General features: G+C 47.0%; 1 protein-coding gene across 3 annotated transcripts in view; it reads right to left on the bottom strand.

Moving 5' to 3' along the window:
- Positions 1-26342, bottom strand: part of LOC126529666 (muscle calcium channel subunit alpha-1-like) — a 607411-nt gene that overhangs the window by 195425 nt on the left and 385644 nt on the right. For all 3 annotated transcript variants that reach the window (XM_055069938.1, XM_050177179.2, XM_055069937.1), the window contains exons 5-7: positions 18844-18983; positions 17655-17761; positions 14294-14446 (exon numbers count right to left, since the gene is read on the bottom strand). In XM_055069938.1, the coding sequence (XP_054925913.1) occupies positions 14294-14446; positions 17655-17761; positions 18844-18983 (400 nt within the window). The remainder of the gene's footprint in view (positions 1-14293; positions 14447-17654; positions 17762-18843; positions 18984-26342) is intronic.

Genomic DNA, 26342 nt, shown 5'->3' on the forward strand with positions numbered 1-26342 from the left:
TGACACTCTTTGACTACTAAAACTGCCGTGGTATCGGCCAGGCTGGGGAACAGTTGGCGCAGCTATTGGTCATCAATTGCCTTAAACTAATTTGCACCGCGGTTCACCCTGCTTCCGTCAACGACGCGGCCTTTTCTTGGCCATCAAAGGCGCTGGGATGCTTTAGTCGTAACCTCCGATATTGCGCCGGTGAGTCTTTAGAAAAGGTGCGCCGTTGAGCTCTAGAAGTCCACGCTTTTGTGGGTCGTCTCAGGCTCATGTGATTATGAGGAACCAGGGACCACTTCCATGAGGCAGAGTCGTCGAACGCGAAAATATAAACAGCGGACTCAATAAGCGGCGTGTCTCTTGGCGGTTAAGGCATTGTTATGTGGCGATTTTCCACGATCTTTGCCAAGCGCATGCGCACCTGGCAAGCTTCGGGAGCCGTTATAAGTGGGCGTTTTTGCTCCTTGGCGATCATTTGGCAGCGGTGGCAGCTCGTGGGAACACCTACTAATCGTTGAATCCTGCTTGTTACAGGTTGGTGCTCCAATTATTTCTTATTATTTTGTTAAACATCAACCTACAACGTTGCTGCTGCCGCTGCCACAGTGTTGCCCTGTAGTCCTGTTTGCTCTTGTTGTTAAGGTTTCCCTTGTTTTGTGCTCACATTGTGAAAGTTTCAGCTATGTCCCATACTTGCTCTTCTTGTCAGTTGCCCGTTCGTAAAGACGAAGGGTCGGTGCAATGCTCCGAGTGTTCTCTCGAATACCACTTTGGCAAGTGCGCTGGTGTAGCTGAGAAATCATTTAAAACAAAATCGGAAAGTGCAAAAATCACCTGGAGATGCCCAGTATGCAGAAACACTGCAGCACGCGCTACTCACAGCGAACCTGAAACGGAGGTTCTCGCGGCCATAAATCAAAAGCTCGAAAGCCTGCCTGCCCTAGTTGGAAAAATCAATGATATGGAAAAATCACTCCAGTTTATGTCGGGAAAGTTTGACGAGTTTGAACAAAAGATAACCCGACAAGACAGTGAAATAAAGGCTCTCAGAACGCGAGTGTCAAAGCTAGAGGAAAAGGACGTGGTCAACACCGCAGTACAACATGAGCTTCGGCAACAGGTAAATGACTTGGAATTTCGCAGCCGGCGGCTTAATCTGGAAGTACATGGTGTCCCTGTTGTTCCTGGCGAGAACCTATTAACGTCACTAGATCAGGTTGCTGACAGGCTTCGTGTTCCTCGGCTGACTGATGCTGACGTTGTATCAGCTCACCGACTGCCAGCGAGGCAAGATAATGTTCCCGGAATTATTATCAGGTTTGCCAGACAACAGATAAGGGACACATGGCTGCAGAAAAAGAGCGCGCTCAAGAACAGTGAACTGAAAGTTTTCATTCAGGAAAATTTAACTCGCTTCCACAGCGAACTTCTTCGAGCTGCGAAAGAGAGGGCAAAAGCAAAAGGCTATGATTTCGTCTGGTATGTAAATGGAAAAATTCTTGCTCGAAAGTCCAGTGGAGCAGCTACCACTGTTATTAGGAGTAAAGACGACCTTGGCAAAATATAACTGATGACAAGTTTATTCTTTTGTGTTCAAAGAAAGCACGATGAATGAGACTGGCTATTATTTGACTAATGATATTAACCAAGCAGTGTCAAAGTTCTCGACGGCTATTCACAAATGTATTCACCTCAATACTAGGTCAGTGAAAAACAAAATATTGTGCTTAGAAGAATTCTTTGCCGGTTTCTCTTTTCAATTTTCTGCAATAATGTTAACAGAGACATGGAGCACTTGTGACTATGATGTTTTCAGATTGAAAGACTACACCACATACTACGTAAATAGGCAAAATGTCCGCGGCGGTGGTGTTGCACTATTGCTCAGCAACGATCTAGAAGGTCAATTACTTGAATCATACACTGTAATAACCCGAGGCTATGAAATTCTGTCGGTTTGTACGCAAAGCACTGTGTTTTCTGTATGTTACCGGCCTCCGGATGGTAATATTTCGTCATTTCTGGAGTTCTATGACCTGTTTATGGCTTCTGTTGTTGAGCGTCATAACCAGAAAACGTTAGTAGCTTCCGGCGATTTTAATATTGACATGAATATTCCCAGTCCCTCTGCTAGAGATTTTAATACATCCATTGCGTCTAATGGTTTTGTTAACCTGATTGATATACCAACGAGAGTCACAAGTAAAAGCCATTCTGTGCTTGATTTAATTATCACTAACTCTATGCAGACGAATGTTATATCGGGCGTTTTATCGTGTTCCATTAGTGATCACCTTCCCGTGTTTGTTTGCATAGAGAAGCCTGGTGCAATGGGGAGCAAATCTACATCAGTCACATACCAAGCAATTACAGAGACATCACTGACATCCTTTGGGGACCAGCTTGTGAAAATAGATTGGAGCAAGATAGCTGAACTAGATGACGCAGATTTAGCCTATAATACGTTTATTGATACATTTAAACAAATTTATCATGACTGCTTTCCCCCTGTGACCCGCATAAGAAGTCGCAAAACCCGCAAGCCCTGGATAACGTTAGAGCTCCGCAGAGAAATACAAACGAAACAAAAGTTATACAGAAATTTTTTGTGCACTCGTCAGGCTGAGGACCTTGCGGTCTTTAGGAAATACAGGAATAAATTGACTAAAAAACTGCGATCTGCAAGAACTTCCTATCACCTATCACTACTAGACGTCAAGAATGCTCGACATAGTGCACTATGGGCAAGATTAAATACTCTATTACAGCGTAATAGTGCACACACTGCTTTAACCAAACTAAATATTGATGGAAAGGAAGTTTGTGGTTTGGAATTGGCTAATGTATTCAATACGTTTTTAACTAACCTGACTACTAGCGCTGCTCAATCTGATGCTAACAAATACATGCACATTCGAAATGATGAATCAGTCTTCCTGCATCCTGTTACGGAAGGTGAAGTAGTGTCAGTAATAAGAAATCTTAACAACAGCAGTAGCTGTGATATTGATGACATTCAAATTCGGCCAGTCAAGCATGTAGCTGAAGTTATCGCTCCTATACTTGCTCACATCTTTAACATCTGTTTAGTAACTGCAGTATTTCCCAAAAAAATGCAATTAGCGAAAGTCGTTGTCCTTTTTAAAAAGGGAGATCGAAATGTTCTTGGTGATTACAGACCAATTTCAATTCTGCCAGTGTTCTCAAAAGCCTTTGAAAGAATGCTTCATCTAAGACTGTCTAATTTCATTCATAAATTTAACCTGCTAACACAATTTCAGTTTGGCTTCTGCAAAGGCAAATCAACTGAGTCTGCATTGCTCGAACGAAAAGAATATATAATAACACAACTAGAAAGCAAAGCTATTGTCATTGGTGTGTTTGTGGACTTTTCAAGGGCTTTTGACCTCGTGGACCATAAAATACTGCTTAATAAATTACAGCACTATGGTATCCGAGGGAAAGCACTATCAATATTGAACTCTTATCTATCATTTAGGCAACGAGTGGTATTAATTAATGGTATGCAGTCTGAACCGAAACCTCTCATGTGCGGTGTCCCTCAAGGAAGTACGCTAGGACCTTTACTCTTCAACATTTATATAAATGATATAATGAATATTAACCATGATGCAAAGTTTGTCATCTATGCGGACGATACAAGTCTGTTTTTTGCCGGTAATAGCATTTCCGAACTTACTGATCAATGCAACATTGCAATGAAAGCCCTCGAGGATTGTCCATTGCTAATTCAATGAAAATAAACGAGGGTAAGACTAAGGCAGTCATTTTCAAACCAAAAAATAAACTTATCCCACCGCATGAAGATATTAAATTGAATTCACGTCCTGTAGAAATAATAGAGCAGTTCAAATGCCTAGGGGTTATATTTTCCTCGAATATGTCATGGGATCATCACGTTAATTGCATCTCAAACAAAATAGCTCAAATCACTGGCGCTATCGGTCGTTTAAAGAACATCCTTCCTACACAAACTAATATGCTCATTTACAACTCGATCTTTAACTCGCATTTGAATTATTGCCACTTAGTTTGGGGTACCACAACCTTCACTAACCTTGAACGTATTCACCTAATCCAAAAAAGGTATCTCCGACATGTGTACAATACGTCATACCGACATCCAAGTGCAAATTTATTTAGTCATTCTAGAGTGATTAAAGTACATAATCTCTATAAATATCGTCTCAGTGTCATCTTTAAATCGGAAATCAGGAATAATATAACCAATCTCAGGAAATTAGCAGAACTAAAGAAAAAAACGTTAAGCTATCCAACAAGACATGGCGAGGAATGGATAGTACCGACACCTCGACTTAAACTCGGAGAAGAACGCCTTCACTATATTCTTCCATCTCTTCTTAATGGTTATACTCTCATTAATTTTGACTTGTTTTCTTGTTCGCGCGAGGAGCTTCATACTATGTGTTTAAATAATATGGCTTGAGTATACTTGTGTGCACGTATTGCTGTTTCGTGTATACTTTAGTGATTACTTGATATACGTATCTGTTTGTTTGTTTTTTGTACAAGTTTCAGTACTGCCTCCCTGCTGAACTTTAGGTTTGTAGACTTGTCAAGCTGCCCTGGTGTAGCTTTTTTCTGCAACCCCTCCATCTGTATTGCAAGATGGGAAAATAAATTGAAATTGAAATTGAAATTGAAATTATGCGAGTGTATTATGCTCTGTACCGAAATAAAATGGAGTGGTGGGCAGCGTGCTGGTCAGGTTCTGGTGTCAGTGTCAGAAACACAAAATTCACCGACGATTACGATACTCCCTAAGGCGAAGTTTGAGGGCAGCTCTATAATTGTTTTCATTTCTCGGTATATTCGATGGCGCGGTCTTCTGTTGCTGAACACTGCAAACGGAGCGAAGTGAGGCGCGACTTCCTCACTAATCTGGAGATGGTGAGAGCCAGCGCGTGGATGACGCGTGGGCGCTATTCACAGCATCCGCCGCAGACAGATCTCCCAGAAGACGCGTGCTACTCTGGCGCCATCTCGTGGCCACCATCGTCGCACTTCGCTTTTCTTTTCGTGCTTTCGCCATACCCTCCTCCTCGCTTTCCTCCTCGCGTCTTTCATCCCCCGCTGCGCTCCGCGTTCGCTCTTTCAGCCTACGCTGCGCTCGCTCGGTTAGGCCGACGCCGACGCTCGCCGCAGGAACGGTCGCCGCTGAAAGGTGCGCTCTAAAATTGGGTGCTCTTAAACAATCCTGGTTTCGGAACACCACATCGGCTCTTACTTTCTGTCTTGCCATGTTCGACTTGTTAATTTGAACATTGCGTCCCTTCAACTCACAAAGCAGCTCACCCTTTTACACAAATGTGTAGGTTGATCATTACGGCAAACAGTGGACTGAGAAAGATGGCTGCGACAGTGCCTCGTGAGGGTACTGCCAGCAGATTGATTAAAAAATTCAATTATGAGGTTTTACGTGCGAAAAACACTCTGATTATGAGGCACCCCGTAGGGGAGGACACCGGAAATTTCGACCACCTCGGTTTCTTTAACGTGCACCTAAATCTAAGTACACGGGTCTCCTCGCATTTCTCCCGCATCGAAATGCGGCCGCCATGGCTGGAATACAACAGATTGATTGATTGATTGATTGATTGATTGATTGATTGATTGAATACTTGACTAATCGAAACGTGACTTGTTCATTCATTAAGCATTCATCAATTCAGTCATTATAACAATAAATGAATGCCTACCATTAAAAGGAGGTACTGTTGAGAAATAAGAAATTCAAGTTCGTTTCGGTTGGTCGGCACTCCTTAGCCATGAGGACAACTGTTCCTAAACAAATAAAGAAATGACCATCGTGCAGAGGCGACAACATAAAGCGGAGTCCATAATAGTGTCTACTGACGTTTCTTTGCGGTTTTCTTAACAATGTTAAGATTTACGTTATTAATTACTGAACACTGATATTATCAACATGCCCGAGCTTAGGCCTCTGCTTCTTTGATATTGCTCGAGCATCCGAAAAAATTTCAGAGCGATTCAATAGAACCGAAAGGCGCCATCAAATACGAAGGAGAGCATAGCCACGGACTCTTGCTTCGTTCCAAGGTCAATTTGAGTGATTCGCCGATTTGGTGCGTTAAACATTCACGCTGATTGTGATGATTTTATAGACGAATATATATATATTATGGCAAAGAAGTCCGACACGGCTGTGGACGACACGAAGGACACGGACAAGAAGACGCAGCAGCGTAGGCTTAGACAGTCACACCAGGAACAGCGTCTAGCTCGAGCCCCACTTCAGTAGCGCTGGCGATCCGGCTGCGGAGCTCGGCACGGCGCACTTCTTCTTCCTTACAACTTCCCCCCTCGCTGAAGACTGAGCCGCACAGGAGGCCTAAGGCGTCGTGAGGACGAAGGGCTCGTGATACGGCTTCAGCCGATCTGCGTGCACAATTTCGCGGCCTCGGCGACGCAGGTCCGTAGGGGGCGTCAGAGGTTCGATAACGTAGTTCACCGGAGAAGTTTGGCGTAGAACCCGGTAAGGTCCATGGTATCGGGATACAAACTTGGAAGAGACACCTTGTGTCGAAGTAGGAGGCACCCACAACCAAACAAGAGCGTCAGGGGAGAACTGGTGGTGGGGGCGCCCGTCGTCATGACGAAATTTCTGTAGCGCTTGTTCTTGCGTTGTAAGGGAGCGAGCTAGTTGCCGACATTCTTCTGCATACCGGGCGGCTTCGGAAACCGGTGTACCTTCTGATAAGTCGGGACGGTAAGGGAGAATAGTGTCAATGGGAAATGATGGTTCGCGGCCATATAGAAGAAAGAAGGGAGAAAAGCCCGTCGTTGACTGGGGTGCCGTGTTGTAGGCGTACGTGACATAGGGAAGGATGAGGTCCCAGTTGGTGTGGTTGGAGGCGACATACATCGAAAGCATGTCGCCAAGAGTTCGGTTAAAGCGCTCTGTCAATCCGTTTGTTTGCGGGTGATATGCGGTGGTACAGCGATGAATAATGCGGCATTCAGCGAGAAGTTCTTGAATGACATCGGCGAGAAAGACGCGGCCACGGTCGCTCAGGAGTTCGCGGGGAGCGCCGTGACGTAGAACGAAGCGTTGAAGGAGAAAGGAGGCAACGTCACGAGCCGTCGCGGCTGGCAGAGCGGCCGTTTCTGCATACCTCGTGAGATGGTCTACAGCTACAATGACCCAGCGATTGCCAGCAGCTGTGTATGGCAGAGGCCCGTAGAGGTCTATCCCAACCCGGTCAAAGGGTCGCGAAGGGCACGGCAAAGGTTGCATTGGTCCAGAAGGGCGGCAAGGATCAGGCTTCCGGCGTTGACATTCTGTGCAAGAGCGAATGTACTTTTGCACAAATGTGTACATACCACGCCAATAAAACCTATGACGTAGTCTGGTGTAGGTCTTGAAGAGACCAGCGTGTGCGCACTGAGGGTCGGCGTGGAAAGCGGCGCAAACATCAGTGCGGAGCTGCCGAGGTATTACAAGCAGCCATTTGCGGCCGTCGGAACTGTAGTTACGGCGATAGACAATTCCGTCGCGGATGGCGAAGTGCGAAGCTTGGCGGCGTAACGCTCGGGATGGTGGGCGTGTAGGTGAATTAGAGATGTAATCAGTCAAAGATGAAATCCAGGAGTCCTTGCGCTGCTCCAAAGCCATGTCGACAGAAGCGAATTGGAGAAGTGGGTCGTCTAGGACGGACACACTGACAATGTCGGCGTGGACAGGCGAGCGCGAAAGAGCATCGGCATCGGCGTGCTTCTTGCCTGAGCGGTAGACAACCCGGATATCGTACTCTTGGAGCCTCAGTGCCCACCGGGCTAGGCGGCCGCAGGGATCCTTCAGAGACGACAACCAGCAAAGTGCGTGGTGATCGGTAACGACATCGAAGGACCGGCCGTACAGGCATGGGCGAAATTTTGTGATGGCCCAGATGATCGCGAGACATTCTTTTTCCGTGACGGAATAGTTGGCTTCAGCTTTCGTCAGAGTGCGGCTCGCGTAAGCAACAACATATTCTTGGCAGCCGGGCTTTCGCTGGGCGAGCACAGCGCCAAGACCAACACCGCTAGCATCCGTATGGATTTCTGTGGGAGCAGTTGGATCGAAATGGCGTAGTATCGGTGGTGTTGTGAGGAGGCGACGTAGCGTCGCAAAGGCATGATCGCAAGCCGGGGACCATGAGGAAAGATTGGGGTCTCCTCGAAGAAGCTCTGTCAGTGGTGCCATAATCGAAGCGAAATTTCGAATAAAGCGGCGGAAATACGAGCAGAGGCCAATGAAACTGCGCAAGTCTTTTAGTGACGTTGGCCTCGGGAATTCTGTAACAGCACGGAGCTTAGCGGCATCAGGGAGAACGCCGTCCTTCGACACGACATGTCCGAGAATCGTCAGCTTGCGTGCGCCAAAGTGACATTTCTTCAGGTTTAGTTGGAGGCCAGCGTCACTGAGACAGCGGAAAACCTGCTCCAAGCGATGAAGGTGAGTAGGAAAATCGGGTGCAAACACTACTACATCATCCAAATAACACAGGCACGTGTTCCATTTGAGGCCTCGGAGAATAGTGTCCATCATCCGCTCAAAAGTCGCGGGCGCGTTGCAAAGTCCGAATGGCATCACACGAAATTCGTATAGGCCATCTGGTGTGATGAAAGCAGTTTTAGGCTTATCGTCTGCAGCCATAGGCACCTGCCAATAACCAGAGCGCAGATCGAGGGAGGAAAAGAACTCTGCGCCTTGTAAGCAGTCTAGGGCGTCGTCGATCCGCGGCAATGGATAAACATCCTTTCGGGTTATTTTGTTTAGGCGACGGTAATCTACACAAAAGCGGATCGAGCCATCTTTCTTTTTAACTAAAACTACTGGCGATGCCCATGGGCTGTCGGATGGTTCAATGACACCACGCTTTAGCATGTCACCTACTTGCTCGTCAATGACGCGCCGTTCGGTCGACGATACGCGGTATGGTCGCTGCCGTAGCGGTGAGTGAGAACCGGTGTCAATCCGGTGACATACAGTCGTCGTTCGGCCCAGAGAAGTGGTATGGCTGTCAAAAGCAGGACGAAATTTCTCGAGGAGACGAAGAAGGTCATGGCGTTGCTTGGGGTTTAAGGCATTGTCGATGACATGGTTGAAAACGTCTTCAGGCGATGTGGCAGTCACGGGACTACAGTAGAGGGTGCTGACTTCTGACGATCCAATAGGAAGTTGCAACGTGGTAATGGTGTCGTAAGGCTCCACAGTGCCGAGAGATTCACCGCGAAGCAACGTAATCGGGAACGGGAAGTAATTGTATACAGGAAGGTGAGTCGCGCCAGCTTGAAGGCCAAGCAGCGCAGTTGGGAGTGGTGAGAGGTGGCGATGAACGAAAGCAGTCGAAGGTATAAAGAGTACGGTGGCGTCGGAGGCAACGGAACAGGATACAGATGCCAGAACGGATGCGTGTGGAGGTATTAGGATGTCGTCAGTGAGGGACAACTTGGTGCAGGAAAGCGAAACGTCATCAAATATGGCATTGCCAAGCGAAGAGAAGGCGACTTCTGCACGGGAGCAATCAATAACAGCTTGGTGACGGGAGAGAAAGTCCCTACCTAAAATAATATCGTGGGAACAGTGGAGAAGAACGACGAACTCGACTGTGTAGAGCACACCTTGAATTTCAAGTCTGGCGGTACACGCAGCCACCGGCTGGACGTGCTGTGCTGTGGCCGTGCGGAGTAAAGGACCGAAGAAAGGCGTCGTGACTTTTCGTATTGAGCGGCAAAGTTTTTCGGAAATTACAGATATGGCGGCACCTGTGTCAATGAGGGCAAGCACAGAGACACCTTCAACAGCGACATCAATAACGTTAGGCGGCGAAAGAAGAGGGCTTAAGCGTTGCGGCGATGACGCAGTTCTTGCCTCAGGAACTGCGCCACTTAGTTTTCCGTGTCAGCAGGAGAGGGACGTCGACGCATCGGGGAGGGCGAGCGACGACGAGGAGAAGGAGAACGGCGGTCAGAAACTTGACGAAGGCTTTGGCGGGGAAGGGGTAAATCGCGGTCAGGTGCGTAAGGCAACGGATGGTCGTACGCGGCTGTGCGTGGGTCGTCACGTGGATGAAGTGGACGGCGGCGGCACAGGCGTGCAACGTGACCGGGAATACCGCACGAATAGCAGATGGGCCGATTGTCCGCTGTACGCCAGGGATTCATTACTCGATGGACTGAAGGTCGTGGCAGCGTGGGGGTAAAAACAGGGCTAGGCATTGGAGGCGGAGCCCGGAAGGTCGGTGGTCGTGGTCGTGCGACGGCGTCGGCGTAAGTCAATGGGGCGGTGAGTTGAGGCGCCCGTTCCAGAGGAAGGGCCTCGGACACTTGTTCTTCTATAACGTGTCGTAAGGTCGGACTAAGGGACGAACTTGACTCCGGTGGATTGGAGATGAGGGAGAGCTGGCGAGCAACTTCTTCCCGGACGAAAGCCTTTATTTGCGAGAGGAGGGTGGCATCCGGAAAAGGAGAGGTCAAGCCGGACAACGATTCCTGATGGGGAACAGGACGGCGGGTGAGGAGGCGTTGACGGTGGAGCTCGTCATAGCTTTGGCACAGTTCAATAACTTGGGCAACAGTAGAGGGGCTCTTTGAGATGAGCATCTGAAACGCGTCCTCGTCTATACCCTTCATAATATGCTTGATTTTATTGCACTCAGTCATGGATGCATCGACGCGTTTACAGAGATCGATGACATCTTCGATGTAGCTGGTAAAGTTCTCACCAGGCTGCTGAGAGCGCGACTGCAGACGCTGTTCGGCACGAAGCTTTTGAACAGCAGGGCGGCCGAAGACCTCGCTGAACTTTGTCTTAAATATCGTCCAGCTTGGGACTTCACTTTCGTGGTTCCGAAACCACAAGTGGGCAATTCCGGTGAGGTAGAAAGGGACGGTGGTCAATTTAGTGATGTCATCCCATTTGTTGTTCCGACTGACGCGACTGACGACATACACAAGTCATCAACGTCATGGTCGTCAGTGCCGCTGAAGATAGGAGGGTCCCGCTGGCGGAACGTGCCGGGGCATACGGGAGACTGGGGAGCAGGTGGTGGTAAGCTCGTGGCGCTTTCGGTGGTCATGATGGCAGGGAGAGTCCGGCTGCGCAATTCCAGGATTGCAGGAGACCCAGCAAACCTCCACCAATTATGGCAAAGAAGTCCGACACGGCTGTGGACGACACGAAGGACGCGGACAAGAAGACGCAGCAGCGTAGGCTTAGACAGTCACACCAGGAACAGCGTCTAGCTCGAGCCCCACTTCAGTAGCGCTGGCGATCCGGCTGCGGAGCTCGGCACGGCGCACTTCTTCTTCCTTACAATATATATATATATATAATCTATTTAGTTTTGTTTGCCCTGCGATAAGGATAAGGCATCGCAGGTTAAGGCACCAACATCTCCTTTTAATTCTGAGTGTGTTTATTTAAGACAAACATACATTAGTACGTGGATGGGAAGAAGGAGGAAAACGCCACGAAATCGCAGCTTTACGGAGCTCCCTTCCCCCATACACACATCGGTACAGCGCTACGCAAAAATAGAGACAGCACAGGGCGAACCTATTTACAAAGAAGACATAAAAACAAAAAAAAATCATATTAATAAAAAAATCTCGTCGCGATACCCCAGAACAGCTGCTGTCTAGATAGAGATAGATAGTAGGCGCTGAAGTTAGAGAAAGTGTTGGGGCCATGACGAACGAACACCACGCAAATGTACGCCCTCTGTTCGAGACAAATGTCTAGAACAGAGGGCAGTATTGGATGTACTATTCACCATGCACGCATTTTCCAATAAAGTCGACATACACAAGTGTTCTGTACGTATCAGTGGTCATATACTTGGATTGAGGCTGTGTTTTGGGTTGTAGCCTGGTTGTCCGATGTCTAGGTATATGGCCCTTACTTCTTGTTTGGCCCCGACATCGTCAGGTTACTATATTGTCTTGACTGTCGTGCAACGGTGTCGTCGTACCCGCGTTTGTTGCAACAAGCTTGTTTTCCTTCGCAATGCGCGTGCGAATATAGCGGTATATCTGTATGAGTGCAATGACACTTCCCGATTACGAGCCATATAGCAGCGGGCACCATATTCACGCACTAACACCTTCTGAACATGTCACTAAAGAACAACAAGATGAGAGACTGCACTTTTACTATTTGCAGCCTGTTATCATTTATGCGACACCACCATAAGCAGGTAAAGATAACGTGAGAGTACAAGCATTAAATGTCCTCTAACGTTTTGCGTTAGGGCATTCAAGCGATCGTATGATAAGGAAACGCGTCACATTGCACTTGTTTGTGATGATATACAACTAGTCTATGGCCTCTCACTAAAAACTTGTAAAGGGAAGCGCTCTTCCAAAAGCTATGCAGGCAACCGAAAACCACAAGAGCCAAAAATGAGAACGAACACCGCCTATTGCGGTCCAACCATAATTGATCATTCTTTTTTGTAACCGTCACCGGCGTCGTGGGGTAAGCGCCTCCTCTATTAGAACAATTTCCATTACAGCCGCCTGGAGGGAGAGCTTTCGCATCGGACAACCGCAGAGACGCGCAGTCCATGCCCTCCTCCACCCCTTATCCCCTGGTGCCCCCCTCATGAGCCGCACACCCCGCCAGGTTCTTCGCGAGGCTCATTAATGTTTCAGCACCTCGTTTACTTTCTCTGCCGCCGCTACGTTCGCTACTATCCACTCTTTTCGCTTTGATGTTCCTCGTTCCTCCCGAAGCTACGAGAGCTCGCCCTTCCCCTGTCCTGTTCCTCCTCTCCCGCGGCCGGCGGCTTCATCTCATTCGACCGGGGTCCCGGGATGATGACCGCGCGAGGGAAATTATGCAGCAGCCGGCATCCTACGCAGCGCGCGCTCGCACACACCCCGACTCCGACTGGCACCCTTTAGGCCTTGCTATTTGTGATGGCCAAGTGCACGGAACGCGAGCCACAGAGCCGGTTTTCTTGCTTCGTCATGCCCAACTTGCTCTCTTTTAGCAGCGGCCCAGGTCGCGCACCGACAGCAGAGGCCGCCCTTGCGAGACAAATGGACGCTGCCGCTTCTATCTGCCCAGCCAGGAAGAGCAGCCGGCACGGAGGCACGAGCATCGCCACGTGGATGCATGAACTTTCGCGCACTAAGGCTGCACCGGCGGTGAGCAGATGAGACCGAAGGGCTCTTGCCTTTGAGGCGAGGCGTTGCTAGATTGAAAGTTGGGTTTTATATATTTAATTATGCTTTCTTTTATGGGTGCTTCCGTTATTACCACGGTTCATTGAAGAAAAAGAAGGTTGTCGCCGTTCTTCTTCCTAAAAAACATAATAATAATAAAGCTGCTTTGTTTGTTCGTTCTAAGCCAAACTCTTGCATTAGCTCAAGAAATACGGGGCATGTCTATAGAGAAAACAGTACACCAGGAGGCATTATCCAACGATGCCCCACATTCCCAACAGAGCATACGTATTGACAATGCTATCTGCGTTGCCCTCACTAAACACTCTACCTCCTCCAGTCGTAATAGCATTAAAGAACGCGTCTGGTGTGCACTGCTTCTTAGCTTTCGAGTGAACGGTGTTCACTGATAATGTTCGGCACTGCGTGTCGAACATTATTTCATTAGTAATGCCACATTTATTAAAAGATTTGCAGTGGCTATAGAAGACGAAAAGCTATAATTTTCCATGTCTAAATAGTGCTAATCTCTCCCGCAAGTTATGGCCGATCATATTCAGCCAGACTATACCTGTCCAAGCCACGCGCTTGGTGAAGACATCGCTTCGGAATTTATTGTCGTAGAGTGAAGGGCTAAAGAAAATCGTCTTAGATTGCCGTGCAATTTTCGCAAAACAACAATTCCCTCGGTAATCTCGTTCGGGCGTGCTTTGTTCGTGCATATTAGAATTTGGAGTTGTCTATACGTGAAAAAATGTCGTTACTTGTACGGATATCTTCGCATAATTCCGTTCCAACTTTGGGCTATTAAACAGTTTTCTTTGTAATAACTGAAACAAAAACGTGTGGCCCCTTTACACTCGGCTTATCACATACTGGACACAGCCATATGTCGCGCTGTTATCTGGTCAAAAGATGCAAAATAGATGTGATGTGTAACCTATACAAAAAGGGCACGAGGAGAGCCGCATTCCATGTGCCGCTTAAGAGTTCGCGTCCAAGCTAGACCTTATTGGTCGACTAGTAACACAGTAACAGGTATAAGCGCTTGAAAAGATTGAGACGGTCAAAGAGGCCGGTCACTCACCGGTCGCATTGTTGTAGCAGGTCTGATGCAGTTTTCCTGAGAACAGCTCGAGCCCGATGATGGCATAGATGATGATGACGAACACCACGAGGAGAGCGATGTGAAGCAAAGGCACCATGGCTTTCAGAATGGAATTCAAAACAACTTGTAAACCTGCAAATCATATGGATTCGTAAAAAAGCATGGCATGACTTTGTATCGCATGGCGAGAGAGAAAGTAGGGAGGTTAACAAGACGAAATTCCGGTTTACTGCCTTATATTAGAGGAGGATGGGAGTACACAGTTAAGAAGATAGAGGAAGAGAGAAAAACCGAGCACGTCCATAACAACTTGGAGGACGCTTAGGCTTCGCCTTTAAGAGTGGAACGCGACAGCCTTCAAAGATCCCTGACTGCTTGTCACGCTTCCCGGCAACTGGAGCTTTATTCTTTTTTTTTTCTTCCCCTTCGCATCCGCGCGTCGCTGCCGAGGATGCGCGGAGACGAGCGCCGTCTGGATGGTGTTGTTGCAAGGAACTGAGGGGGGCGTACCGGTTTATGAATGGTAGAAACGCTGAAAAAGGGGCTTGCGTTTGAGGTTTCCGCGTAACAAAATTATGTTTTCTCGTACATCCAAATTACAATCCGACGCTAGTCATATCGGTAGGGTGTGTGTAGGTCGTACTTTACGATTTTGCGGACGTATTTTACATCGAGAAATTCAGTTAGTTTAGTAGCGCCTCTGCGCCACGCGGAGGGTCTGCGTGTTTCGGTGTGCGTGTTTCGGTGTGCGCGGTTCGGAATGATGTTTCTCGCACAAGATGGCCGGCGCCAGACGTTGACGCCGGATTTTGTCCGACACGGGCCCCTTAACGCGTTAAAATCACTGCTGTGTGCAACACTTGTCAGTGCTAGAGTTGCTCGCGCAGGTTTGTTGTGCTTTAGAACTGATACGAAATGAATTCCCGGCGCTCCGCTGCAACGGCTTGTGAGAATGGCATTGTTAAATGATTTGTTCTGGCAATAGCGTGACATCGACGCGAACTCGCGCACTCGCGCGTGTTTGTCTCTGCACAGTGTATCGAGGACAATATCGTAATAGGTAACACTGCGAAGGGCATTAAAGTATGCCAGAAAGCGGCACATAAGAGCACCCAAGTGTGTGACTCCTTGGTCTGAGAAATTACTCGGTGCAGTTTCGGGGCCAAAGTTTATGATAGCCACTTAAAGCCCGCTTGCACCAAAGTGTTTGACCGCCTCAGTAGTCTAGTTCCACATTGTGAACCTTTGATGTACGAGTGGATGCCTCACGAGAAGTTTGCAAAATTAGACGCGTTTTTTTTTTTTTTTTTTTACTGGCACTAGGGGGCCATTTTGAGCTGACAAGCGTAGTGCATACAATGCGCGCTCACGATCGTGTCTGCTAAGAATAACATCACTACGCGCAGCGGAAACAGCTGAAATTTCAAACTGAACGCAGTTTGCCCTTCTCGTCGCAGGCGCCGCGCTCCAAGACAGAAATGGGGAGATGACGTACATCAGCAAGTGCGCCTACGTATATGTACACGCTGTGATGACACTAATAGGGACACGTGACATCTGTTATTTGCATAATCTGTTGCTTCAACAGAGAAATCAAAGTTTAGAGAAATAATAAAACACACAAACCGAATGTCTGCGCGCTTTCGTTTTACTTCACACCGCAGAAGGAGTCATGTGATTGCGTTTCTTCGGCTTACTCCCACGTCTTGCAGTCATGCACGCTGAGAACTAAACTGTGTGTGTGTGAAGTGGTTTTAGAAAAGGAGACGGAAGAGATGAGTGCAGCGCCGTAACTGTCCTCACACTGTGCACCGTGTCCAAGCGCACGATAGTGCCCTGTGACCCGCTTGTGTCTGCCTCAGTGTTTGTGTAGCACTGTGACCGCTAGCCAGGTGTGCTCGTGCAGAGCGCGCAAAATCGTGTGCTGCGCGATGCGAGACAAACGCAACAGCTCGCGCGGGCGACCGTCAGCGGTAATGAGCCGCGCAGTAAAAAAAGCAAACAAAAAAATGAAAAGAATGCGGGACCCGTGACGTATGCATCATGCGATCCTCCAGCTCCGGTATGGGAGAACGGAGGGAAGGAAGTTCGCTCGCGGAGGCCAGACGGGACGAGTGGAGAGAGTGTCCTTGTTGGCGGTGACGCTCGCCTCCTAAAATCATGGGTCCGCGGCGCTATAATTTATTTCTATCCCTGCTATTAATGAATCAATTCGAAAAAAATCTTGCGGTAGAACACTCCCAAGAGGACATGTAACTACTTCCAGCGTATAACCAGAATTTGCAATGTGGCCTGGTCAGGGGCATTATAATACCAAACCTTAATATGGAAACCTGTAGATGCGAATCTTCAGGTTTAAAACTAGGAACTGGGTTCTCGTATTCGTAGAACAGTATTTTGTGATCCCTTTCTTCACTTCACATGCTTCCTCCCGATCGTCATTTGCTTGCACGAAGCCACGCTCTCCTTAATCCTCGCTATTGGCCACTTGGCGTGACGGAAAATAAAACAGGGGGAAAAAGACATACCCACGAATCACGAATCCTGGCACAAAATAATAAAACATCCAAGAGTCCAGGGGTAGCTTTGATTGTAGTAAACTCGAATCGCGCTTAGCTTGTAATGTGTTTGTCCTGCCGCCCCCGCCCTTTTTTTTTTCATCGCGCCTACTAGTGACGCAATGCCAATGAGCCAACCCTCCACTCATGCGTGGGTCCTGCTTATGCATCCCCAGGTCTACAGATGAGAGTAATCACTTTTTCAGCAATTATTGTGTGAGCAAGGCGCCATGTTAAGCCGGTTACACGGAGCCGCAGTTGGCCACTACTTATCTCTTCCAAAGTCACCGCAGTCCCCCCTGTGCTGTGCTAGTGTGGACGGACAATTGGTCAAGTTTCACGTAACCAGAAAATTTGCAATCGAGCTGCAAACAGTCAAGCCTTCAATATGAAAAGTTATAGCACGATGACTGGATAAAGAGCTAAGGACCCACTTGCCGCGAATCGAACTAACACACCGCTTAATAATGCGTGGCTTCTTCTGTGTGTAAAGCATTCTCGCGTTCGTTTTGCTTTTACTTTTTCTTTATTAAGCCACGTGCCAACTAGAACCCACCGACAAACTATTAAATTTTTACTTATTCCAGGTAACTTACATAATGCTCACGCTTTTTTGCGAAAGTGAACTTAACGCAATTTTTTTTACTGCTTGTTGTGCGACTTCGTTCAGGTCATCGTGGAACGATCAACTGTTCGGGCGTTAGTTTTGTTGCTAGTAAGCAATAACACCGATTTTCAGGTTACGTAATGTTAGCGCAGCCGCATGGCGGCAGGATACTCACTTGGCACTCCAGAAACTAGCCGCAATGGCCTCAAAACTCGGAATGCACGCAAAGCTTTTACGTCAAAGCCTTCCCTCATAAATGCGTATAGGGCTGTACTGATAAGACTGGAAGTAGTGGAAGGGTCGGTGGGGACAGAAAGGGAGGGAGAAAAGAACATTGCAAAACATCAGGAATCTCAGGCAGCGGTGCACAAAAACGCGCCAAGCAACACGGAACGCGTGAACAAAGCTTGTGCTTTGAATCAACTGCGCATAATTCACGAAGCGCCGTGAAGTCGGCATTTGCAATGCGCGAGCAGGATTGCCCACGGGGCGCTATCGTGGAGATGGGCCGCGCGACTGCCGTGGTTTCGGAGAGGTTGCTTTGCATTGTTTCACTTTCCTTCATTCCAGACACACATAATTCTCGAAACCGTTGGGAAATCACGGCAAGCAAATAAGGTTGGCTGAGATTCTCACATGGTTGAAGTAAGAGTGTCACGAAAGCACGCTGAATAAGCACCGCCGAAAAGCAACCGCATTTTATTTCTGACAAGTTCGCATCGTTTCCTGATAGATACATTGAGGAAAATAATCAGAGATATGCGCCACGAAAAACAGAAAGGTTAAAACCACTTTCACAAAGGTGTACGTGACACTTCTGAAGCGACACTTCCGGGACAGTCAACATCCCGGCACCACTCGATAATGCAAAAAGGCAGGAGGAAAAGATGCAACATGAACAAATTGGTTTTATCCTTTAATCAATATATGGCAGGTGAGAGTCGCTAGAGGAAACACTGCTTGCAGCATAAACGTTTCACAGTTTTTTGCAGTTGTTTTTTATTTATAGCAGTGTCAGTTTCATAAGGCTAATCCGCATAAGAGACGACGAAACTAAGTAATTTGAACTAAGATTGCCAGCACTTGCTATAGAGATTACATCAAATTTGCCTTTCAAACGCTTAGGTGCCGCTTAAACGCAGTGCACCAGATTATATCCGATGCTATACATATTCTTTTCTTGAATAGTAAAACATTATATAGCGTTCTTTCCAGAAATGAGGAAGGCTTTCGCTTTGCCTTTTGCACAGTTTAACATGGCGTATAAGCATTAAATCGCTCGAGTTGTGCAAATAACACTTTAAGACACACACACAGGCACGCGGCGCATGCCGCGATAAGGTGATAAGGAAAATGTCACTTACCCTATAACTACAATTATGAAATCTAGAAAATTCCACGAGTTGCGTAAGTAAGCACCTGGGTGTAACAGGAAGCCGTAGGCAATAATTTTCATAAAGCATTCGGCTGTAAATATCACTAGAAATATATACTCCACTTTTTCCTGAAAAGAGAAGAAAGAGCAGAGCAAGAAAAGGTAAATTAATAATGCACAAAGGGAAGAACACGTGCGGGCATGCATCAGACGGCACTTTTTATTCGACTTGTTTAATGTTTTCTCTTGAAAGAACCGTCGCCAGTAGCGAGATTGCTCTTTATTCTCATTCGTACTGTCTAAAGCACCGTTAACCCATTTTTCTTCTCCCTTTTTTACTTTCTATGATTATTTTTACTTGAAACTTTGGCTGCATAGATGCACTGTTTCTCAGCCTGCTACACTAATGTGCATCCCCACCCACAAGTACTGCGTGCTTTGGTGTGGCAATGAATTTGTACTGCCTTTGAACAACAAGCACATATCATATTATCGTTATTACTTTCTCATTTTATTACCTTTTCTGATACGTCAGCTCGGCCATACGAGATGTATGGCCGGACTAACGCCATTTACAACGACATACACGGCTAAACCTTCAAAAATAACTGAAAGTCACTCAGTCTGTATCTTTTAACTTTTGCAAACATCTTGAAGCGTCGTCGCTAAATTAACTCGGGCATCGGTGACAACGGCGCGTTCTGTTTAGTTTGTAGTTGGTACGCCCAAGGAGAAATTAGCCCTAAATTATACGTGGATTTGTGTCAGGGGCTTTATTACTGTGCAGCCTTTGTTTCAGTAGGTTTATAAATTTGCGCTTCGCCAAACTCGAAGCGCAGCCGCTACGCAAGGCATCGGCCGCGCTTCAAGAACGCGTGGTGATGAAGACTGCGCTACAGTTGTGTTTGCAAGAAAACGTTTGCAATTATGCGAGTTCTCGGCGGTGATCATAATTTCTCAGTCGCCTATCTTTCAAAACTCTCACCCACTCAGAGCGTCTTTCTTTTATGAATTTGTAGCAGACGTTGAAATGTGCATGTAGCAGTTCATATAGAAAAATAACGACATAAAACATTTCTCCCTCTTTCTAACATTTCCATGGGCGAACATATTTGGTAAAACATTCCACACAACCAGAATATTAGAATATTCTCATTGCATCCATTTGGCGTACGAGCCAACGTCTTGCGTCGTACTTCGCCGGTTTTCTTTGCATACACACAGAAGGAGAGGAAAATATTTTAGCGAATACTTCAAAAATGATGGCGCTACGCCATATAAAAGCAAATGTCTTGACTTACAACAAGCGTTCCAACGAGAAGATTTCAAGATATCACCACAGTATACTTGCGGCCTCATATATTATATCTCAAGACGCAAGATGTCAGCCCTATATATTCAAACCACAATCATATATTATCGTGCAATCGTGCTCAGCACTTGCGGTTGTTTGACGTGACGTCTTATAAATCTTACATGTTACAGACAGACATGTCAGCTTTCGCCAATAAATGTTCACATTAAACATAAGCACCTTCGTCCAAGTAACTGGCGCACCTCCACGTTTTACTCATCATAGAAAAAACGTGTGACGACACTTAATAGACGAATTTAATTGGTAGTAACAGTAGGAAGTCGAGAGTCAACTAGCATACATAAATTTGTCGAGGGAAGCACCACACAGCATAAGCAACCACGATGCTTACGCACCGATTCACAAAGGTGCTGTCTCAGAGCAAACACCTGTTACAATATAAGCGCACGAACCCCTAAGTAAATGGAGAAGAGCTAGTATTATAATGCCGAATTAAAAGAAGTCGAAGCTGCCACTTCTGCCGTCGCTTTGTAGACTTCAAAACGGGGAGCTTCGGCCCGCACTTTCCCATAGTCAGATCAAGTACTACTAGGGGTGACTTACATGCTAAAGGTGACGATGTCAAAATAAATCACCAGTCAAGTGACTGCTTAAAGTGCATTGTATAAACAGTTCTCTCATGTCATCATCATCACCATCATCATCAGCAGCAGCAGCATGGCTACGCCCAATGCAGGGCAAAGGCCTCTCCCATACTTCTCCAACTACCCCGGTTATGTGCTAAATGTAGCCATGTTGTTCCTGCAAACTTCTTAATCCCATCCACCCACCTAACTTTCTGCCGCCACCTGCTACGCTTCCCTTTTCTTGGAATTCACTCCGTAACCCTTAATGACCATCGGTTATCTTCTTTCCTCATTACATGTCCTGCCAATGCCCATTTATTTTCCTTGATTTCAACTAAGATGTCATTAACTCACGTTTGTCCTCTCACCCAATCTGCTCTCTTCTTATCCCTTAACGTTACACCCATCATTCTTCTTTCCATAGCTCGTTGCGTCGTCCTCAATTTAATTAGAACCCTTTTCGTAAGCCTCCAGGTTTCTGTACCGTAAGTGAGTACTGGTAAGACACAGCTGTTATATACATTTCTCTTGAAAGATAACGGCAACCTGCTGTTTATGATCTGAGAATGCCTGCCAAACGCACCCCAGCCCATTCTTATTTTTCTGATTATTTCTTCTCACGTATATAGCTGAATAAAACGTATTACTTGGCCTTCGCTGCTTTCCCGTACTCTACTGGCAAGTACGCTTCGGTTATAATATGCATGGACTCGGAAGAAACCATTGTTTCCATCATGTAAAGCCCGCCAACGACAATTACGTGCACTAATTATTTTATATAGTTGCAGCTTGATTCTTCCGAAAATAAACTTTTCGTGGCAAAGGTAAAGAAGTGATAAAGTGTCTCAAGATTAGAAAAGTGGAGGTGCGCTTGTGCGATCTACAGTTGTATAGGATGCGATAATTCGTGCTGAACCAGAATGGGGCAAGTTCCGGAATGTTCTATCCATGCACTGTGCGCTGCTTGGCTCAATATAGTTGTTCCTTTACCCAGTCGCACAAAAGCTCTCGCGGCGTAAGAACCCCAGGATCGCAACACTTCGTGCTACGCAGTCACGTGGGCGCAGTCGCGTGAGGACAGCCGTCGCACATCTTAAGGAGTCTGCAACGTGCCTGAAGTGAACGTGCCACCTGTTGTCACGGAAAAAGTGAGCATAATCTAAGCTGGCTACGCTGTCGTGAATTCATCTCCAATAGAAAATAAAAGCGCCAAAATATCCGGTAACATGCTATCTCTCCTAGTTTGTCCCTTGTTCCTTGTACGTACAATTAAATATTATGGGGTCTTACGTGCCAAAACCACTTTCTGATTATGAGGCACGCCGTAGTGGACTCCGGAAATTTCGACCACCTGGGGTTCTTTAACGTGCGCCTAAATCTAAGCACACGGGTGTTTTGGCATTTCGCCCCCATCGAAATGTGGCCGCCGTGGCCAGGATTCGAACCCGCGACCTCGTGCTCAGCAGCCCAACACTATAGCCACTGAGCAACCACGGCGGGTTAATTGTACGTACAATGTCATTCATCTTTGACTAAAACCTAGTTCTCTTGCTCGTAGTAACCGCATTTACAACGCCAACTTTTGTTATTTCAACATTTAAATATTCTAGGGGAGATGTTTAAAGAACAGAAATACGGAACAGAATGTGAAGGACTGCGTCAGCTCAGTACAATGGCGACGAATTCGCGATGTTCAGCTGTCAGGGTCCTTGTTTGCTTTCGAGGAATCAGACACCTGAATAAGCAACGCATCGACCCAAGGACTTTATACAGCGGAAAGGAAATACACCGCCTAATCATGCCTGGTCATCTTCAACAAGGCAGCGCGAGAGCAAGAATACGAATACCTATTCTCTTTGGTTCGTGTGTCCAAGCTGCCGTTTTGAAGATAATAGCCAGTATACATGCAATCAGCCGCAGCAATAGTTGTTCCTCCTACAAAGTTAATGACATCGTCATGACTTACAGTCCTACTTGAAATTGCCTGGCACTAATAAAAACAATTATGAATTTCTTCTGTGCCTGCCCTTTGGAACGCCGCACGAGCCACCCTTAACGCTATTGACAACTTGGAAAAGAGCCCGCACTTGGAAGCGACGCTTAAATCGGCGCTTTGTTCGAACATTCGATTATAATGAATGTGTCAAAAGCGGGCTCTTTTATTCTACACCACGGGCGAGTTCGACTAACGGACTGTGACTCTGTTTCGAGTTTTCTCGTATTTGTGCCCACGTTGCACCCCCCATTCCGCCCTTGGTTTCATAATCCACACATTTCTTCACATTTCTTCCCCCTTAGACAGTAGGCAACTGCAGTGTAGACAGCCGGTACTTACAATAGCTAACCTCGCTGTTTTTCCTCCCCTTTTGTCTCTCTCAGAATGGCTTCTCTCCCCTGGCTTTGCACAGTCATCTGTTTCTCTCCATCTCAAGGTCACATTGCAATCCGCAAAGGCAAACAAAAGGATTTCACAGTGAAATGAAAGCGAGAAGCCCTGTCTGCAAAATTACTTAAATCAAATGGGTGCCAGGCAACAGACGGTGGCTGTGTCTTCAGCGATGGCATCAGCTCCATGTCGCGGCCTCTTATACTCAGCGACGAGGATCAAGCCTCTAGACAGCCCCAAAAAAAGATGGCGACGCGCAGCCATCAAGCAGATCCCCGCCTACGCATCGCGCAAACGGGACAGCAAATCCTTTGGAAAGTGCGGCGCAACTGTAAGGGCGGCCCGCAACGAGTGCACGGTTTTCAATATAGCGTCTCGAAGCACCGGAGTCTGCCACGAGCCACCGCGAAGCGCCTTTACTCTCGCACTCCCGCCTGCCCTTTCGACTGCGTGCGTGGAGCAAGTGTCGTTGCCGCGGCCTGCGACTTTTTCTCGTCTCGCACAACGACAGTGCGCTCGTGCTGAGTGATATTACTCGCATGTGTCAAAGTTTCCAGCGGTATGCAGAAGTACTGTACAGTTCATTTGACCACGCCGAAGTGCGTAGTGAGCGTTTTCTTAGGCGCCTGCTCGTTGTGACGCGCACTGCGAAAGCGCATGACGAGGGGCGAACCACAAGGAACCGCATGGCCAGTTAGTGCCCGTCGCAAGCAGAAGTCGGGCAAACTAAGTCCTCATAACAAAGATTAAGATCAGCGATGGCGAATGTGAAAAGTACGGCCCGGGGATCTCCAACTCAAGCAATCCGTGCAAGTAAGGCCATCTTCGGCAAAACTCCGACAGGCACCGCCTCCGCTTTACCCGGATACCTATTTTCACATAGTTTACATATCAGTCACAAGAAAGAAAGAAAGAAAAGAAAAAAATGCTAGAGGGGTCGGCAGCGCAGATGTTTTTGGTATCGTCTGATCGTCCCGCTGACTGAGCGACTGATTTCTCACCGTAATCATTAGAAAACTTATGCACACTGGTAAACGAAGAACGGTGCCCGCGATCTGGCTACGCGGAACGGAATAAGAAATGTTATGCCTAACGTTGAGAGAAGCGAAAACAACAGTTTAAGTGTGTACAACGGAAGCTAAAAAGCACAGTTCGGCAGCTCATCTATAGCGCGCAGAAGAGATGAGTGACAGTCGCTCATAGGGGAAAAAATTGGTGGCGCAAAAGGGAAACTTACGTATTAGGACGCTAGTTAAACATGGGCGACAAAGACGACGACGACGCATGCTGTAAGAACAGCGCAAAACGAAAAAGAACGAAGGCGAAGAAGGCCACGGACGACGCATGCCTAAAAGCGCGGGCTGCTGAGAGCGCCTTTCACAGGAAACAAAATCATGATGACGATCATTTTCATACGTTATTTTGGGTTCATATCACTAAAGTGACGCGCACAAGGAAGAATGAGGACGACGTCATCGAAAACAACTAGCGCCAAAATCTGTACTTTTTTGATAATTCGGTATGGCTTGAAGGCCTGTTAGCTAAAGTGCGGGCTGATCCTTTTTACGTTTTACGTATAGTTTTTAAAGATCGCGGATGGCAGGTAGCATAATTATTTCCTTGAGCTCTATTATTCGAAGTCGCGGACATTAATAGCACGAGAAATCGAAGCGCATATCTAACTAATCAAAAGCAATTCACTAATTAACTCCTTAATTACGTTACGGCACATAATGCGATTTACGAATTGTAGCCGGTGGGTTTCCAAGCCGTCTCCACTTGAAATTAACTTACAGGAAGACAGCAATTTCTCTATAATATTTTCCAAAGTGTGCAACAGAATTCAGGGGCGTTCCAGTTACTTTTGTGCTTCAATGCATGAAAGTGCGTTTTATTGAAAAAGTGGACCAGTGTGTTTTTACGACGAGTTTGATGGCGCGTATCTCCAAGCTGGTGGCATTCGCTCAATTAATTCAAAGTGGATACGCCTTGCAGACTCACATGCCACAATTCGTAAATCGGAATATGTCCCGTAAGGTGATTGAGGTAATTGCTTAATTTTTGTTAGATAGTTAAAACTGTGTTTTCATTCCTCTTGCAAGTAATGTACGCCTCTCCAAACAATCCAACTAAATAACAGAATTTTGTTATCTTCAAAAGGCAATCTTAAAAAATTCCGTTAAACTAAACATGGTTCCCCCGTATGTAGGAAACGCGATACATCCACAATTGCGCTAGACGACAACGTGCAGACACTTAGTTTTCAAGAAATGCGAAGGGCAGCACTTATTCTACGGATTAATCTTGAGCGGGTGATTTCCACTGACGTGCACCGAACATCAGTGCTCGACAGTTCGCCGATTCCATCCCCATGGGAATACGGCCATCGCAACAGTGAATCGAATTCAGGACCCTGTGTTCGGTACGCGACATTCTGATCGGAAAGCGATCGCCAGTGAGTAACCGCGACGACTGATTCTGAGAGGAATTACATTTTTATCTGGAAACACTTGCGGTTACCCCTGGCGACTCGGGTACCATCTCCGTGCATCTTTATCACACTACCTGGCATGTAGGCCGGGTTACCTGTCGGCGCCATGACGAAGCCTGCAACTTTCAATGCAAGACGCGCCAAATTTAAGATGCAAGTCAACGACCCGAGTACGTTTCAACGCTTTATGGCAGTGCTATTGTTCTACCGTGACTGTGGGACGATATTCCATGCAAACCTCCGAGTCTTAATCCAGTTCCGTGTTATTGCGCACCAACTGTTGTAATACCTGCTTTGCGCGCGTGCTAGGTTATCAGCGCCGCGCATATGCTGGTGCATACAAGGAGAACAACGCAAAATGAACACGGGAGGCACACATGTGTGCGCACATAAGTAATGCTTAACCCGTTATACTCACAACTGAAGCCAGTAGCTACTTCATTGTAGTTCAGTCATTAGTTCAGCGTTCTTCCTGTGTGAACGTACGCTTACCGTCCTGGCCTCTTCGAGCTGTTTAACTACCAGCGCGTCGCACCAACTTGCTGCGCCAAAGTACTCTCCTACGATCTACATTTGCAACGAATTCAGACAGAGAAAATTAGGCCCAGTTTCGGACGACCCCAAGATCATCGTCGATATTGACGTCATGCTTACATCGAATACAGCCTCG

Source organism: Dermacentor andersoni, chromosome 9, assembly GCF_023375885.2.
Source record: "Dermacentor andersoni chromosome 9, qqDerAnde1_hic_scaffold, whole genome shotgun sequence".
Taxonomy (NCBI): Eukaryota; Metazoa; Arthropoda; class Arachnida; order Ixodida; family Ixodidae; genus Dermacentor; species Dermacentor andersoni.